General features: G+C 42.1%; 1 protein-coding gene across 2 annotated transcripts in view; it reads left to right on the top strand.

Annotated features, from left to right (window-relative positions):
• Nucleotides 1–291: 291 nt before the first annotated feature.
• Nucleotides 292–18,559, top strand: part of RPS6KA5 (ribosomal protein S6 kinase A5) — a 169,842-nt gene continuing 151,574 nt past the window's right edge. Inside the window, exon 1 of one of the 2 annotated variants that reach the window (XM_058567547.1) lies at nucleotides 292–583. In XM_058567547.1, coding sequence (XP_058423530.1) covers nucleotides 478–583 — 106 coding nt within the window. In that variant the 5' untranslated portion in view covers nucleotides 292–477. Of the gene's footprint in view, nucleotides 584–884; nucleotides 911–18,559 lie in introns of those variants that run through there. The other variant, XM_058567549.1, reaches the window with a different exon arrangement.

Below are 18,559 nucleotides of genomic sequence, written 5' to 3'. Positions count from 1 at the left end.
GGAAATGGGCGGGGCAGAATCTCGGGTCTCACCAACCGCAGCGGTCGCGCTCCTCCCTCTCCTGCCTCCGCGCCAAGCAACAACAATTCGAGGAGCGGGGCGGGGCAGCTCGCGCAGCGTCAGAGCGGACTGCCCAATGGGAGCCGGCGTTGACAGATGCGCGCGCCCTGTGCCCAATAAGCGATGGCGGCTCGAATGGCTCTTCTACCTTGCTGGCTGTGGGCGGAGCGGCTTGACGGAGGAGGCGGCGGAGCAGGGGGCGGTTTGGTTGCGCGGTACTAGCGGTGCCCGCCGAAGGGGGTGGAGGCGGAGGAGCGAGCCGTGCGGCCAGAGCGGGAAAGAGACTCGTCTCAGCGTCCGAGTTGTGGAGCCGCCGCACCCCGGCTCCTGGGGCTGCAGCAGGAGCTGTGAGGGGCCGGGCGTCCGCTGTCTCCCGGGTCCCCTCGTAGGACCCCGCGGGATCCGAAAACGGAGAAGATGGAGGAGGAGGGTGGCAGCGGCGGCGGCGGCGCGGCGGGGACCAGCGGGGACGGCGGCGCCGGGGGAGAGCAGCTCCTCACTGTCAAGCACGAGCTGCGGACGGGTGAGCGACCCCGCCCTCTGCCGGCCGGGCCCGGCGCGGGGGCGCGCCCCGGGGGCACGCGGGTGCCGGCGCGGGTCGGGGGGCGCGGGGCCGGGCAGTGGGCGCGGGGGGGGCGGGGCCCGGCGGCCCGGGCGGGGGCCGGGGGTCCTGCAGGTGGGGGCGCGCCGGCGGGGAGCGGCCGAAAGTTTCCTGGAGCCCGGGAATGAGCGACGGGCGGGGGGCGCGGGGGCCCGCGGAGCAGTGTTGGCACTCGTCTCCGGGGATGTCTTCGCGCCCCCTTCCTGCACAGGTGACACATCTGTCACTGCATCCTGTCAGGGGTGAAAGGTGCGCCTTCCTCGGTGTGGGGTCAGCGACGCTTTGTTTTGGAGAGTGATTCCCTTCTCCACCCCTCTGCTTCCCTAGAGGTGGTCCCGGCGGGGGTTTGTGGAACTGTCCCCTAAGGTGCTTTGAGTCGTGTACGACATAACAGGGTGGCTGTCCCTCGGGCTTTTCATGAGTCCGATCTCCAGTGAGATAAAGAGGGATCGTAGGCTTCGGGGACTGAGTGCTTTTATTTGCAATTATTATGAAATGCTATACTTGGCCTTGAATTTCTTTCAAAGGTCTCTTGAGAAGACGGCTCTTTAAATGTAAAGCTCTAGGTAAAAGCGGCTGACTAGCCGGCTTCAGCGTTTACGTTCTGGTGTTTGAGATCACTAGAGTTGTCACAATCGTTATACTTATTGGATTACTTTATTCGTTGTGTGGGTCCAGGTTCTTCATTTTGGAAAATGCTTATTTGGACTCATCAGTACAGTTCGGGTTTATATTTGTGGAGCGCAGTCTCCTATTAGAGATACTTTTTCATTTTTGAACGGATAATACATTTTAATGAGTTGTTCATTATTACTATGAAATGTTCTCGTGAGCGTGTGTTAAGGTTTTTGACTCAGCTTCTTTGGCGTATTGGGATAGTCTTTTATTGTGTGGACACAGCTTATACAGCAGGTTTCAGATGTATGCCGAGTACACCTTGTTACTGTTTTGAACAGATTGTAAAGTTAGATCTGCCCTGGGTCTTTTAGTTTTTGTTGTTTCTAATGAGACTATGGTTAGCTTTCCACTGAGTGCCAGTGTGGTGACTGTAATTTAAAGGGGATATCAACTACATGCTTACTTATTTCAACATTTTTGAACACTGTCTTTTTCATCATTGTGAATTTGTTATGTATCTTGAGGCTCTTACTGCATAATCTTTTTGAGTTCCTAACATAACCTGTGTAGGTTTGGCTGGTTTGATTTTTCTATCTCAATTTAATAGACAACTGATGTTTTCAAAGGGCTGTTAAGTCATTTATTCAATAAACATTGATTCAGTATTAATATCTGATTTGTGCCAGGCTCAATGGCAGGTGCCTTCTGGTGTGGAGATTTTGAATTTCTTTTTCTTATCTTACATAACAAGTCACTGATTTATATATGTAGAATCGTGCTGTACAGCAAAAGCTACTTGAGATCATATGCTTCTCAGCTGTTGACCATGGTGCAACCAAGCAGCTTTTTGCTAAATGACCAAGGAGCAAACCTACTTGTTATTAGTAGTCAACCAACTACTCTGTTTCTGGGTTTTGCAAACAATGCTAGTTTTATAGAAAACAATGAATACTGCTTTATTTTCCCTTCTCTACTAACTGTGTGAATCATCAGCTTCAAGTTTGCACTTTAGAAATTTCTCTGATGGATGGTGAGATTATACTGAATTTATTAGTACTGTTAACTGTCAAAGGAAGTGAGCAGTCATTTTGATTTATTGCTGAACATTGGAACAACTGACCGGATATAGTGGTCAAAAACACTGTTAAAATATAACTTGCAAGATTCACTCATCTTCAGCCAACTGTGCTCCTCTTAGCACATGATGCTATAATAGGCACCAAAGTAATTTGATCTGATGTGGTCCCTTCTCAAAATGTGGACAAGCGTATAGTCATATCAAGTCAGCAGTTGGTGATTTCCCATTTGTGCCCAACACTGTATTCTGTGCCGTCGGATGGATGAAAAGGCAGTAAGAGTCACATGTAAAGACATGGAAATTGTTCCAGTTGTTTAGACCAAGTAGCATGGCATGCTTGGAAAACTTAATTCTAAATCCCAGCTCTGCCACCCAATAGCTATGTAGAGTTGGGCAAGCCGCTTCACTCTTTCAGACTTACTTCTCTCAAGTACAAAATGTGAGAATTTAATGAGACCCTGTTGGAAAAGTGCTAAGCAGGTTGCTTGGTGCGTACGTATTAGGCACTCAGGAGATGTTGGTTGAATGTAAATCTGAAAAATCACTTTATAACAGTATCTTTTCTTAAAGTGTGTGAATTAATCCAGTGTAACTTGGAAAACAAATCACTCATTTGGTGCTTAGGCTATGCCGCATTGCCAAGCTGTTGCCTCTCTCTGTACATGTCTTGCTTTCTGAAGTAGAGTGTAAACTCCCCACGATCCCTGCTGCTGCGTAGCAGCCTGTGCATAGCGCCTCAGTAACATTTAACACACCGTACTGTAACAATTGATTTACTAGTCTGTGCTAGACGGTAGGGTCCTTGAGGGCAGACACCATGTCCTTTGTCCATTTTTAGCCCCTGGCGTATGATAGGTACTCAAATATTTGTTGAATGACTTCACTGAATGGATGAAAATTCAGGACCAAGTCTAACAGTTTATTGTATTCCCAGTACCTTGGAGGTGTTAGGTGGTTGATGAATTGATGACAGTGACTATAAAAGCCAAACAATGAAGAGTAAAGGATTGATAAGATCAGTTAAACATAACATTTCTTGAACACTTTCTGTTTTCTAGGCTAGATGGTCCTGATGATACCAAAAATGAGCAAGAAAATGTCTTGCCATCTGATAGTAGGGGGGAGGCCATGTAAACCAGACATTAGAATATATTGCCATAAGTATAATAATAGAGGGATATTCAGAGTATAAAGGTAGCAAAGAAGAGGTTAGGACTTTGAGGTTTCAAGTAATCTAACTCTCTGTTGAGCAATAGCAACAAAAAAAGAGGGGGTTATTGGAAGAATACTGGGTTATCTTATCTGTGCATTTATTCCATAAATATTTCATTACCTCTTATGAGTGCTGTTTTAGATGCTGGGTTTCCAAGACAGATATGGTCTTCCCACTGGAAGGACAGGGTTTCATCAGGAATCACTGGAAGCAGAGGCTTATGTTGTCTGAACTCTCTCCATCTTGAATCTTTGCTTGTCTCTGTGTGATGGCTTCATTCTTCTCCACTGCTGTCCAGCTCTTTCCAAATGGGAAAGAACATCGTTTTGACAGACCCCAAGTTTTACATCTTACGGCTTCAGGTACTGGAGAAACACTGCCTTTTTCTGAGCTTTAGATATAAAAATCTCAGAAAAGAACATTATTGGCTTGGCTTTCGTGAGGTGCCCTCTTTCGGGTGATTCATGATTCTTTGGATCATGTTCCGCTAACATGACAGCTACGACAGTAAAGGTATTGATAGGGGTGAAACTAAACCCTTAGAAGAGGAAAGATTGCTGGGAAGACATTTCCTTAGATGTCCATCATTAGGAGAGAGCTTAACACTGAGGAACGGGTCAGCGAAGGGCTATCAGTTATCTATTGCTGTGTAACAAATTACCCCAAAACTTAGTGGCTTAAAGCAACATGATTTCTGTGGGTTGGGAACTTAGGGAGTTGCTTCACCTGATGTTTCTGACTCAAGGTCTCTCCTGAGGTTGTAGCCAAGGTGTTGGCCAGGTCTGCAGCCCCCTAAAGACTTGTCTGGGGCTGGAGGCTCCCCTTCTGAGACTGCTCACTCACATGTTGTTGGCAGGATGCTTCAGTTCCTTGCCATGTGGACTTCTCCATATGGCTGTTTGAGTGTCCCCATGACATGACAGCTGGCTCCCCCAGAACAAGTGATTGAAGAGAAAGAGCAAAATCAAAGCTGCAATGTCTTTTTTATTAAACAACTTCTTTTGAGATATAATTTAAGTACCACACAATCCACTTTTTTAAGTGTACAATTCAATGAATTTTAGTGTATTTATAGAGTTATACAACCGTCACTGCAGTCTAATTTTAGAACATTTCCATCACCCTAAAAAGAAATATCTTACCCATTTATATCAGGCACTTCACATTCCCACCACCCATCCCCAGCCCTAGGCAACTGCTGATTCTACTTTCTGTCTCTGTACATTTGCCTAGGGGCATTTCATATAATGGAATTTTACAGTATGTGGTCTTTTATGACTGGCTTCTTTCACTGAACATAGTGTTTTCGAGATTCATCCATGTTGTAGCATGTATCAGCACTTCATTTTTTTAATTAACAGATACCACTGTGTTGTATAGATATACCATAGTTTGTTTATCCGTTTATCAGTTGATTGACATTTGGGTTGTTTTCACCTTTTGGCTATTGTGAATAATACTGCTATGTACATTTATCTAGAAATTTTTGTGTGGACCTACGTTTTCATTTCTTTTGGGTATATCTTAAGAGTAAAATTACTGGGTCACATGGTAAGTCTATGTTTAACTTTGTAAGTTTTCCAAAATGGCTGTACCACGTTACATCCCGCCAGCAGTGTACAAGGCCTTCAGTTTCTCCACATCCTTGTCAACACTTGTTATTGTCTGTCTTTTTGCTTATAGCCATCTTAGTGAGTATGAAGTGGCGTCTCATTGTGGGGTTTTTTTTTTTGCTGAGGAAGATTTGCCCTGAGCTAACATCTGTTGCCAGTCTTCCTCTTTTTTTTTTTTTGCTTGAGGAAGATTAGCCCAGAGCTAACATCTGTGCCAGTCTTCCTCTATTTTGTATGTGGGTCACTGCCACAGCATGACTGACAAGTGGTGTAGGTCCGTGCCTGGAATCTGAACCCGTGAACCCGGGCTGCTGAAGCAGAATGCGCTGAACTTAACCACTATGCCCCTCGTTGTGGTTTTGTTTTGTGTTTCCCTAATGACTAATGTTTAGCATCTTTTCATGTGCTTATGGGCCATTTGTATATCTTTGGAGAAATGTCTAAGATCTGTTGATTATTTTTTAATTGGTTAATTTGTCTTTTTATTATTGAGATGTGAGTTCTTTATGTGTTCTGGATACAAGTCCCTTATCAGATATATGATTTGCAAATATTTTCTCCCATAGAGTGGATTTTCTTTTTGTTTTTTTCATGGTATCCTCAGAAGCACAAAAGTCTTTTATTTTGATGAAGTTTAATTTGTATATTTTTTCTTTTGTTTCTTGTGCTTTTCGTGTTATCTAAGAAATCATTGACTAATCCAAGGCCGTGAAGATTTATGCCTCTGCCTCTGTTTTCTTCTAAGACTTTTATGATTTTAGCTGTTACATTTAGGTTTTTAATCCATTTGTTGAAAGACTACTTTTTCCCCATTTTATTTTCTTGGCATCCTTGTTGAAAATCAATTGACCATAGATGTATGGGCTTATTTCTCTACCCTCTGTTTGATTCTGCTGATCTTTATATTTATCCTTATGCCAGTACCACACTGTCTTGACGACTATAACTTTTTAGTAAGTTTTGAAATTGGGAAGTGTGAGTCCTCCAACTTGGTTCTTTTTTTTCAAGATTGTTTTGGCTATCCCTTGCATTTCCATGTGAATTTTAGGGTCAGCTTGTCAATTTTTGCAAAGAAGCCAGCTGGGATTGTGGTAAGGATTGCATTGAATCTGTAGATCAATTTTGGGTGTGTTGCCCACTTAACATATTAAGTCTTCTGATCCATGAGCATGGAATGTTTTTCCATTTATTTAGATCTTCTTTCAACAACATTTTGTAGTTGTCAGAGTGTGTTTGCACTTTTGTTAAATTTATTCCTAAGTATTTTATTCTTTTTGATGCTATTGTAAAAGGAATTAGTTTTTTAATTTAGTTTTTGGATTGTTCATTGCAAGTGTATAGAGATACAATTCACTTTTGTATATTGATCTTGTATCCTGCAACCTTGCTGAACTAGTTTATCAGTTCTTTTAGTTTTTTAGTGACTATCTTAGGATTTTCTATTTACGAGATCATGTCATCTACAAATAGAGAGTTTTACTTCTTCCTTTCCAATCTGCATGCCTTTTATTTAATTTTCTTGCTTAATTGCCCTGGATAGAACCTTCAATACAATGTCCAATAGAGTGGTGAGAGCAGACATCCTTAACTTGCTCCTGATCTTGGGGGGAAAGCTTTAGTCTTTCACCTTTAAGTATGAGGTTAGCTATGGGTTTTTCATAGATGCCCTTTATCAGGTTGAGGAAGTTCCTTTCTTTCCCTTGTTTGTTTGGGTGTTTTTATCATGAAAAGACACTGGATTTGGTCAACTGCTTTTTCTGCATCTATAGAGATGATTGTGTGGTTTTTGTTTTTGTTTTATTGATATGGTGTATTGCATTAATTGATTTTTGGGTGTTAAGCCAGCCTTGCGTTCCTGGGATAAATCTCACTTGGTCGTAGTATATAATCCTTTTTATACACCATGCTGGATTCAATTTGCTAGTATTTTATTGAGGATTTTTGTGTGTCTATATTCATAAGAGATATTTGTAGTTTTGTTTTTTTATGATATCTCTGTCTGGTTTCCCCAAAATGTGCTTGATTGTTTTTTGCCATCAATTAAAGATTTTACCTGTTTGGTTGTTGGCATCTATATTTAGGGTCTTCTGTGTAAAGGCTAACAGAGGTCAGGGGGTGGACTATATTTCTAGCTCTGCCCCCAACTTGCTGTGTGACCTGGGATAAGTCATTTCACCTTAATGAGCCCAAGCTATCTCATCCATAAAGTGGAGGTGTTGGACTGAGTTATATCCAAAGTACTTATTAAGCTGATGTTCTGTGGAAATCTTGGTATAGACACAAGTGAGGAATGGTGATTTACTTTAAAAGATAATTCTGTTTGCCAAAGGATTCATGATTGAATCCCACTGGAAAACAGCAGTTCTCTGATGCTTTTTGAATATGATTCCACTTCTAATGATTTAATTTGTAATTAGCTCTTTGGGAACATGATTACCTACAGTAATACACTTTGAAAGATTTCAGTGACAATCTTAGTTATCTGTGAAAGCAACACAGCTATCCTCTTTATAGTATACATGCATAAATATATATTTCTGTGTGTGTATATTTTTCATAGTACTTTTCTCTTTTTTTCAAACTTTCCTCACCTTGAGAAGAACAGGCAGAACTTGTGCTCTATCTTTAGTTGTGTAGGATACATTGGGAAGGTTAAAAAATAAATAGGTTGAGGCCAGCCCGGTGGCTCAGTGGTTAAGTTCGGCGCACTCCACTTTGGCGGCCTGGGGTTTGCAGGTTTGGATCCCAGGCACAGACCTACACCACTTATCAAGCCATGCTGTGGTGGTGTCCCACGTATAAAGTAGAGGAAGATGGGCACAGGTGTTAGCTCAGGGCCAATCTTCCTCACCAAAAAAAAACAAAACCAAAAGGTTATTGATAGTACCCTAGCTTAATTCCCTAGAGCCTAGAGCTTAAAAGAAAATTCCTTCTTAACTTTCTACTACAAGTTTTAGTGATTAAGAAAATGATCTATTTGGGCAAAGGAGGTGGCATCTCAGCCCTTAAGTCAAGGGGGATTCAAGCTTATTTTGTATTTATAGTACATAATGGGAAAAACCTTCTCAGGTGGCAAGTCTGCTGTTGTATCAGATCCAACATTAACCTCTACTCCAGAGCAAGGAATAATCTTGAAAACTCAACTTCCTGGAGACATGGGTGGTTTGGTGGGCAGGATTGAATTCTTCCCATGAAAAAGAAGTGGATGCTTGGTGAAACTCCTCTAGGGAAAATCGAACATATAGCATCATGTGTTGACTGAAGCTTCACAATTAAATACACTGTTGAGAGATGTCAATCCCAAAATGCGGTGGGAGGGAGGGGTTGTCACAGTTATCTCCGTTGAGCTCTCCTAATGATTTACAGATCTCTCTCTGCACCTCAAAGGGATGAGCACTCCTACGTTCCTCTTGTTTGCCAGGGAAGATGAATAGGGTCTAAAATAGAATCTTGCCCTCATTATGTTTGTCTCTAGCAGTGCCCCTCTGGTTCTGCTATTGCTATTCCTCCAAAAGTCCAGTAAGTTCTTTGGACTTTATACCTTCCTAAAGTTGTAAGTGAGCTGGCTTTCTCACTTTTTTTTTTTTTTTAATATTCAGTAGGCATCCTCTCCTGAGACTGCAGGGAGAATAGGGAGGTAAAGTTCCCGATTTTAGTGCATTACTTGGTATTACAGTTATTTTGTTTCACACACAAGTTTTTGTGTAGGTGTGCTTCTTTTTATATAATCAGTGTGTTCCTGACAAAAAATTGTGTAAATATTTTTGTACATCAAATTATTGGGAACATAGAAGGTGAAATTGGTCATTAAAAGAATTCCATGATTAAGTCTTGGATTAAAAAAACTTTTTTGAATCAGTTCTCCATTTGTGGCTTTACTGTTATTATGTAGATTTGGCCTTATGCTGATATTTTCTGACACCACCCTTAAAATTTAGGTAGCTGCAAACAGGTAAGTGTGGTAGGCTGAATAAAGATTCCCCCCTTCCCCAAGATGTCTGTGTCCTAACCCTGAAACCTGTGACTGTTTCCTTACATGGCAAAGAGACCTTGCAGAGGTGATTAACTTAAGGATCTTAAGAGAGGGAGAGTATCCTGGATTATCCAAGTGCACCTAGTGTAATCACAGGGTCCTTATAAGAGGGAGAGAGGAAGATCCAAGTCAGAGAAGGTGGTGAGAGGATGGAAGCAGAGGGAGTGGAGGAGATGTGACGATGGAAACAGATTGGAGTGATGCCATTGCTGGAAGGGGGCTGTGAGCTAAGGAATGCAGACAGCCTCCAGAAGCTGAGGAACAGATGTTCTCCTAGAGTGTCCAAAAGGCATGCAGGTCTGCTGTTACCTTGATTTTAGTTCTGTAAGACCCAGTTTCAGACTTGTAATCTCCAGAACTGTAAGAAGACAAATTTGAGTTGTTAATAAACCATTACGTTTATGTTAATTTTTTACAGCAGTGATAGGAAACTAATACGTCTTGCTTAAGATTGGATGAGCCAAGAGATCATTTTGCCCCAGGCCCGGGTAACTGAGTGTGACAACAATGTAAAGCAGTCAGTTATTTAAACAACTATTTTAGTGGAAAATGGTAAAAAGTGTCGTTCTTAGTAGAAGTAGGATGGTGTCCTCTCTAAGGAATCCGCAAGAAGACATTCCTTTCTGATCTTAGTACCAAGCCTCGCAGAGCTGCTTTTGCCCAGCTGTTCTGGTTTTCATGGGAATGCCGTGAAGTGGGTCCCTGAGCAGACCTCTTTTATCAAGTTGGCGGCTAGAAAGCTTCACGTCTCAAGCCTATACCACATAAAATTGTGGTCTGGCATGCATCTTGAGCCTCTTCCTGGTATCATTTTCTGTCCCTAATCTTTCTCCTTCTTTTTCTTTCTTCTTTTCTTATGCTTTAGTTAATCCAAGTCATTTGCCTTAAATCTTTTCTGGACCAAGGCAAGAATTAGGTAACTATATGATAAATACATTTATATGCAAACACATATATACAAACCATGAATAATTTGGACAATATGGAAGATATTTGACTTTCTAGCCAGTGTTCTATTTCTTAAATAAAATCTTGGTCATATGGTGTTCATGCTATTTTTATATTTCTCCTAAAGAGGAAAAAAGTGAAGTCTCTAATAACACTGTTGATTTTTTAAAAAAATACATAATAAATCAATAAAATAGAGGCAGACTTTTAAAAACAAATTCTCTTGGCAAAAAGGTGGAGATCATACACAGAGCTGTCTTTGTATCAGGCAGTTTTCTACTTTAGTGAAATATCCCATTGTTAACTGGAAAATTCAGTCAACTGAAGCACTCTGTCCTCAAACCACATCAATACTGGAGTGGAATTATATGTTTTTCCTAAAGGAAAAACTATTTAAAATACGTAATAAGGATAATGTTGCACTTCATATCTAAATATGATGCTGCCTTAAGAGGGCATGAACAGTGAATCTTAGCAGTAGATTTGCAATAACCCTTTCCCATGAACTTCCCCTTGGTTTTTCTTTATGCTAATGTCATTTGTTTGTAAGGAAATATCATAATTAGGACTAGATTAGGACAAATCTAATGGGGCATACCCGAATCATACTCATAACTCGACCTAATTTTGCCATGTGCAAGTTGGGCAAAACAGCCACATTTTTTGTTTATCCATTAAGGATATGTTGAATTCCTACTGTGTGTCTGGCACCATACCAGATGCTAAGTTTTAAAAAGGAACAAATTAGACATGGCTCCTACCCTCACTGAACTACACCTGAGAGAAAGACCTTTAATACATAATCATGCAACTAACTATATGATAGCAATTTTGATCAACTCTGTGAAGAAGTGCAGCGTTCTGTGAGAGAGTCTACAGGGTGACCTGGCATCATGTGAGGGGTGAGGGAAGGCTTCTGTGAAGTAGTAATGTTTAAGCTGAGGCCTGGCTATCATGGAGTGACAGTGGGGGATAAAGCATTTCTGCCAAAGTAAGCAACACAGATGGTGCTAAAGTAGGAAATGGCTTGGCACACCCGGGTGACTGGAAGAAAGGCCTCTGTGGCTTGAGCATCGTATCCAAGTGAGAGAGTCACAGGAAATGGGGCTGACAAGGTAGCCAGGGCCATTTGGTGCAGGGTTTTGTTAGGTTATGATAAGGCGTTGTCCTGAGTGCAATGTGAAGCCATTGAAGGATTTTTCAGAGATTAGTTTTGCTTTGTGAAAAATGTGTCCCATTGCTGTGAGGAGAATAGGAGGAAAGATTATATGAAGGGAGGCAATTAAGGAGGCTATTGCAGAAGTTCGGATGGAATGTATAAGTTTGGATTAGGTAACAATTAGAGATTAAGAATTGTGAATGTATTTGAGGTATATTTAGAAGATAGAATCAACAGAACTTGGTGTAGTATTGATATGGGGTTTTCTGGCTGGAACAAACATGTTTGAAGGTGCTATTTGTTCAAATGGTGTATATTAATACTCTGTGGCTGCCTAACATTACCACAAGTTTAGCAGCTTGTAATAGCACCCATTTATCAGCTCACAGTTTGGTAGGTTAGAAGTCCCCACTGCATGGCTGAAATCAGAGTGGTAGCCGGACTGAGTTCTTGTCCGGAGGCTCTGGGTAAAAATTCACTTCCAAGCTTGTTCTTGTAGTTGACAGATTTTAGTTTCTGTAGCCGTTGGTCTACTCTGTCAAATTTGCAGTGCGTTTTTCCTTTATGACCTTCTGTATTTCTTCTTGTGATTCCCTTTGCTCAGAAAGTCCTCCTCATTTTCTCTGCTGGTAACCTTCTACTTATCATTCAAGAGTAATAGCAATGCATTTCTAAAGCCATATCACAAAACAGATTGGTCCCAGTTTCCTTGTAGCCTATCAGGTGGAGGCCTCTGCCAGCTCCTAGAGGCCATCCGCATTCCTTCTCATTTGGCCCCTCCATCTTTAGGCCAGCAGAGGTGTGTCAGATGCTTTCCATGCTTTGACACTCTGGCTTCCAGATCTTCCTTTCTGACCTCTCGGCCTCCTGTGATTAGGTCAGGCCTACCTAGATAATCTTCACATCAGAAGGTCAACTGATTTGGGACCTTAATTACATTTGCAAAATCCCTGTATCACAAGATTGATATCTCCTCGTATTCACTCAGTCAAGGGGAAGAGATCATGCAAAGCGTCACCTTAGAATTCTGTCTTAGAATTCACAGATGGTAAACAAGGGGTGGGTAGAAAAGATAGGATCTGGTTTTATACAGATTGAAGTAAGTTTGAGATGGCTTTGATGTATTCTAATGGACGTATATGGTAATAGTAATCATGGATAATGAAAGCTTGCTGTGTACTACATAGTAGGAGCTTTCCTCAACTCATTTAATCCCCACAATAACCTTATGAAGTGAGTATTATTATTATTCCAATTTTACAGATGGGGAAACTGAGTCTTAGAGAGGTCACCGACTTGCTCAGGGTTACCCAGGAAGTAAGTAGAAGAACTAGTTTTGAAACCCAGTAATCTGTCCCCAAGGCCCGTCTAAACCACTGTGCTTTAATTCATGAGTGGGATCTGGATCTGGAGCTCAGAAAAGACGTCTGGGCTGCAGGTAAAAATCCTAGCAACATTGGCATTTATTTTTATTTTATTTTTTTTGTGAGGAAGATTAGCCCTAAGCTAACATCCGATGCCAATCCTCCTCTTTTTGCTGAGGAAGACTGGCCCTGGGCTAACATCTGTGCCCATCTTCCTCCACTTTACATGGGATGCTGCCACAGCATGGCTTGACAAGTGGTGCATTGGTGCGCGCCTGGGATCCAAACCTGCTAACCCCGGGCCGCTGAAGCAGCACGGAGCACTTAACTGCTACGCCACCTGGCCGGCCCCAACATTGGCATTTAGATTGCATTTAAAGCCCAGGTGTAGATGAGATCGTCTTAGGGTAGATGGTAGAATGGAGAGAGGAAGAGGACCCAGAACTGAGCCCTGAAAGACCCCAAAACTTAGAGGCTGGATAGAAAAGGAGTTGCTAAGAAAGGATACAGAGGAGGAACAGCCAGGGGAAAACCTAGGAACGTTGTGTTGTTATGGAAGCCAAGGAGAAAACGTGCTTCAAGATGTGTGTCAGTTTTGGCTAATCAGCTGATGACCTCTTCAAGAGCAGTTTTGCTGGAGATTTGGTGAGAGAAGCCAGACTGGAATGGGTTGAGCAGTGGATGCAAGTGAAAACAACTTTTGCGAGACTTGGTTCTGGAGGGGATTAAAGAGAGAGACTTAGAGAGGAATGTGGGGTTCGGGGGGGTTATTTTTTGTTGTTTTAAGATAAGTGGTGCTAGAACATGCTTAAATACCATTAGTCTGAATCCATTACACAGAGAGAGAGATTGAAACCACAAAACAAGAGGGGATAGCTGACGGCATCAAGGTCCCCGAGGAAAGGAGGGCATGGGGATGAGGGGGGAGATTGGCCTCTGATAAAGGAAGGCCCACTGCTTCTATTATAGTGAGAGGGACGCGGGGAGAGGATACAGGTGCATTTGTAGAACTGAAGGCAGGAAGATATGGGAGTTTTAAGCTCATGGATTTTTTTTCTCTTCTATGAATTATGAAGAAAAGCAATTCTTTATTCAAGAAGAGAAAAATAGCTTCATTGTTTTGAGAAGTTGTTATTCTGGGCTTTTAAAAATTCTTAGATATAGAAAAACAAAAAGTTGATACAAAATTTGCATGCCATAAGATGATATTTTCTAGAATGTTGTAGAACAACTTAGAGAAAGAGGCTTTCAGGCACGGCCATTGAAATGCTTCTGTACTTTCCTCAGAGGTCAGTTCCCTGAACACGTTCTCTGGATCATGCCAAAATTCTTAGTAAGCATAATGTTCTTTTTCTTCTTTTTGAAGTGTTTTATATTTAGTTCAGTTCTTCTAAGTTAAATTTATTTGGTACACGTATTGGAAAAAGAGGCTGTTTGTTACTGCTTTATAAGCATTTGTTTTCTTATTGACTCAGTTTTCATGTTGGCTCCATCGTGTAATTCCAAAATCAGTTGGATAAGTAAACATTGCTGTTTTATACACCAAAAGTACAGTGAGTCTTCAATGTAAGTGACTCCGGCAGTAAGAGAAAAGTGGGCAGCATTGTTTTAAAGTACACAGATATTAAATATAACTTTGTTCTGCCTCCAGCAGAATGCTGTCCAGAGACATGGTTTGAGGCCCAACCACAAATCTAAACAGCTTCAGAATAGCTTACCACCTGGCAGTTAAAAGGAACCTAATGTGCTAGCTAGTTAGCTTATTTTCCTGCTCTCAGATATTCCCCCAGAATGGGGCTAATTAGACCCTGCAGACAGGGGTTAAAGATTTTAGATTTCAGAGTTACGTATGTGCTGTCAATAGTATGCTGGACACCTCCCAAATTCAAGCTTATTTGATAAATTGTTTTATAAATAACTTATTTCCCCCTGACAAACAGAAAAAAAAAACACCTAAAATAGAGAAAGATTTTTTTCTCACTGCATACAATTGTCACCTTTTGACTGAAACTAAACTAGTCCAGGAAGCTTATGTTTTTGTAATGTTGAGTAAGAAAAGACAAGATTTCATAAAAAAAGTTATTTTACGACTTTATTAGGTTGGTGCCAGTAAATTAGATGCTAAATGCATATTTCCTAGTTGGTATGTTAAAAAAACCCAAGCATATTAAGTAAAGATGATTGATTCAGACTGTGCTCTTACACCTCTTTTTGAAATCTTCCTCTTCCTCAGAGAACTTACTCCATTTTTTTCTCCCTTTTCCCTGGTCCTCAAACTCTCCTTCCCACAAACACATTTGAGTTGTCTTGTTTTTTAAAAAAAATCCTCTGTGGCCCTCTAGTTTTTTTATCATTCCCTTTTCCACCAGTTTTTGAAAGAGCAGTTGATACCAGCTGTTTCTACTTTATCTCCCATTCACTCTTTGATGTGCTGTAACATCAGGCTTCCATCTCAGTCGCTCCACCAAAACTGTTCTCTCTAAAGTTACTAGTGTCTCCCTGTTTTCCTTATCTGGTGGAAGTCTCCCTTTAATCTTACTTAACTTCCTTAGAACAGTTGGTGCTTGAGTGTTGGTTCTGTCGTCTGTTTACTCAGTGACACTGTGCTTTTCCCCCTGGTTCGTCTCTGTCACTGACTGCCCCATCTCCCTCTTTCACTGGCCTCTCTCCCTCTGCTTGTCTCTTAAATATTGGTAATCCACTGTCAGCCCTCTTTTCTTGTAACTGTACGCACTCTTCCTGCGAAATCAGATACTATTAGGGCTTGCACTACCATCCAAGTGTCTACTTTCAGCTTAGGTCTCTCTCTTGAGTTTATCAGTTACTTCCAACTGCCTCCTGAACAGAGAACATTTGGACAGCCACCAGGTACCTTACACTCTCAAGTTGAATAATACTACTTCTCCAACTTTCTGTATTTTATTTAGTGTCATTGCCATTCTCCATCCTGCCACGATCCTAGCTAGAAACATCCTGGGCTTCTTCCTCTGCCGTACATTCTCCCTGTGCATCAATTCGCTCTCCTAGGTGTGTCAATTATAACTCTGAAATATCTCCTTTATCTGTTTCTTACTCACCTTTACCCACTACCACAGTCTTAGTGCAGTGTCGAACCTAATGATAATAGTATGTTAGGTACTGTGCCAAGCATTTTGCACGTCTCATTTAATTCTCACAACATACCTATGTGATTGGTATTGTAGCTGACACTTCTGGTGCACAAGCTCACATCTTAGCCACCTCGCTCTGGAGTCCAGCTGTGGGCAGTGGCAAACAGTTCTGTGTGGGCGTCAACTCGCTTTAGGTTGATGGCCTCTAATTTTAAGCATGCATACTGCACTTTTTTCACTTTCTGCCCCAGGACTTTGAATCCTGCTCCAAGGTTTAGGACTCTCGTGGGCACTGGCTCAGCAAGCACAAATGCACATCCCAGAAATGTAGGGTGTTAATGTCCCACTGGGGCAACTCTCAACTAACGGGGGATGGGAGCTGATAATAAGTGCTTCTCTGTATTGATCCTAGAGTGGCAAATTCTGAAAGGCATTCCATACGTTCCTGAAAAGGTCCAGATTAGATTGAGTTGATAATGCATTCTTGTATTGGCTTTTCCTTCTTTCCTATTTCACTCTTCTGAGTTCTTCCTTACTTCTTCTCACTGAGATTACCTTCCAAACAAACCACATGCACACAAGTCCCAGCTAAGACAGTACCTAAAGTGGCTCTAGAAAGCATACCTCGGATGGGATGTTGGAGTGGATCACCCACTGGTGAGACCGCAACAAGGATGCCATTGCTGGTGATAACCTCTGGCATGTGTGACAGAACAGTTACTAAGACTTCCACCTGCAGAGGATCGGGACTAGCATTGAATGGAAGGTGAAGTATTGGGTTAGGCCGTAGCTCTGGGACTTGAGTGGTATGAGGACAATGGTAATTATAAGGGCTCTGAAATTGACTGACCTCTTTTACCTTTGGAAACCTTGAAAACCAGAGAATGACAGACTGAGGTCAGCCAGTTATCAGTGCAGGGCACACTGTGAAAAGAGGGCCTCCGTGGCAGCGTTTGAAAAGATCTTCATTGCCTGCAACCGTAGGACAGATGATGCTAAAAAAGCAGGCTAGGATTTAATCCTAAGGGTGGTAGAGCTGTATACCTTCTGTGGTGGGTTTGTACTGTGTCCACTGAGCTAAACTGGAATTACATTTCCCAGAACTCCCTTTTGGGTTCTGGGTTAGCACTGGCCGCAAGAGACATTTTGAGTGAGATTTAAGAGCAGAAGTGAAGCAGCAGCCATATTTCTTTTACATGTGAAGGTTGGTACTAGGCACGGTTGCAGCTCCCACTCATTGTTGCTGATCTGCTGTGTCATATTGTTGGCGTGGAGCTTTAGCCAGGCCTGCAGCTCCTTTAGTTCCTGTTGGATCCCCTCCAACAGCTTCTTAGAATCCTGGGCCAGTGTATGCAGCTTTTCTGCAGGTTACCCACATCATCAGAGGCATGAAGATAATGTGAGACAGGCATGGGTTCTTATTTGTCTTTGTGGGTTCCATCTTGTCTTTGGGATTCCAGTTTGTCCTTGTTCCTTCCTGCTGCATGTCCACCTTTCCTTTCCAACTGCCTGCTCTGCTGTCTTCAGGCTCAGCTCCAAACGCAGAAGCAAACAGTCTTACGTAGACTGTTTAACTCCCATACTTGTGTGAAGTCAAACCCCTATGTAACTTTCTTATTCTCTAGTGTTCATAGTGTTTCTGCCTCTCTTATACATCCTTGACAGGTGTTCAGGGCCAAAGTCAGGGCTCTAATACAGAAAGAGTAGGACCCTGAGATCTCAGATGGGAAATGTGGGTGGATGAGCCTCAGAATCTTGAACCCCTGAATTTTCCTGAATCCTCTGGACAGGCAGAATCAACACCGTGTTAGAAGAGAACAGCTTTCCCTTGTTGAGACCATGCAAAGATCCCGTTGAGGTAGATGCCTCACAAGGTGATGCGTGTCCGTCTTAGAATCTGCCCCACCCCCTACCCCTACTGCCTCCAGAACAATAACTGCATGCAATCTCAGCATAATCTAATCAGGGATATTGTTCTTGTTGGGAGAAAATACTCAGGCAAATAATTCCAGGACCTGGCTAATATGTACCAGTAGGAACAGGAGGAGCATGTTGGGGAGTGGATCTTGAAGGTATTGGACCAGGAGTGGCTGAATAATAAGGCTGGATAAGGGAGAATTTATTAACAGGGGAGCACTGTTCATAACTCAAGATTTAACATCCTAGTAACTTGGTCCTAATATACTGCTGGGATGGTTTTGAGAAGCTTGGACATGAATATGACCTACAATAAATTAGATAAATATGCAAGAACTGCTTTGGCAGAGTGTTGAGGTCAGAAGTCTCAGAAAAGAGAGATTATTAGAATGGATTTATTATATGAGACTGGAGAGCACACTATCTGACCATGTTCCTTAGGTGGGTCCAAAGAAAACACTTAATTCCCTAAGGTAATACAGAATGCACTGGTGAGGGAAAACAGGCTGGGGTCGATAGGAGTTACTTCCATGGAACTGGGTTCCCTGGTATCCACAGAAATGATAGGATTCTGGAATAACAGGCCAGATGGTGGTACTTAACCATCAGGGACAAGGTAGATATAATTACCTTAATGAGCCAGAGTGGCATTCAGAGTGCCCTGACCCACAGAGATCTGTGGCAATGGCTAATAGGTCATGGGGCTAGAAAGATGGACACCCAGCCAGGATGTTACTTGACTTGTGTGATTCAGACCTTCATCTCTGAGGGATCTGAGGCTTCAGTTGCCTTGCCTTTGTTGGAGTAACGTTGCTGCAAATGCCTATTCAGTATTATCCGCCAGG

Source organism: Diceros bicornis, chromosome 24, assembly GCF_020826845.1.
Source record: "Diceros bicornis minor isolate mBicDic1 chromosome 24, mDicBic1.mat.cur, whole genome shotgun sequence".
NCBI classification, from domain to species: domain Eukaryota; kingdom Metazoa; phylum Chordata; class Mammalia; order Perissodactyla; family Rhinocerotidae; genus Diceros; species Diceros bicornis.
Note: the sequence above shows the minus strand (reverse complement) of the source record. Positions and strands in the feature narration are given on the sequence as shown.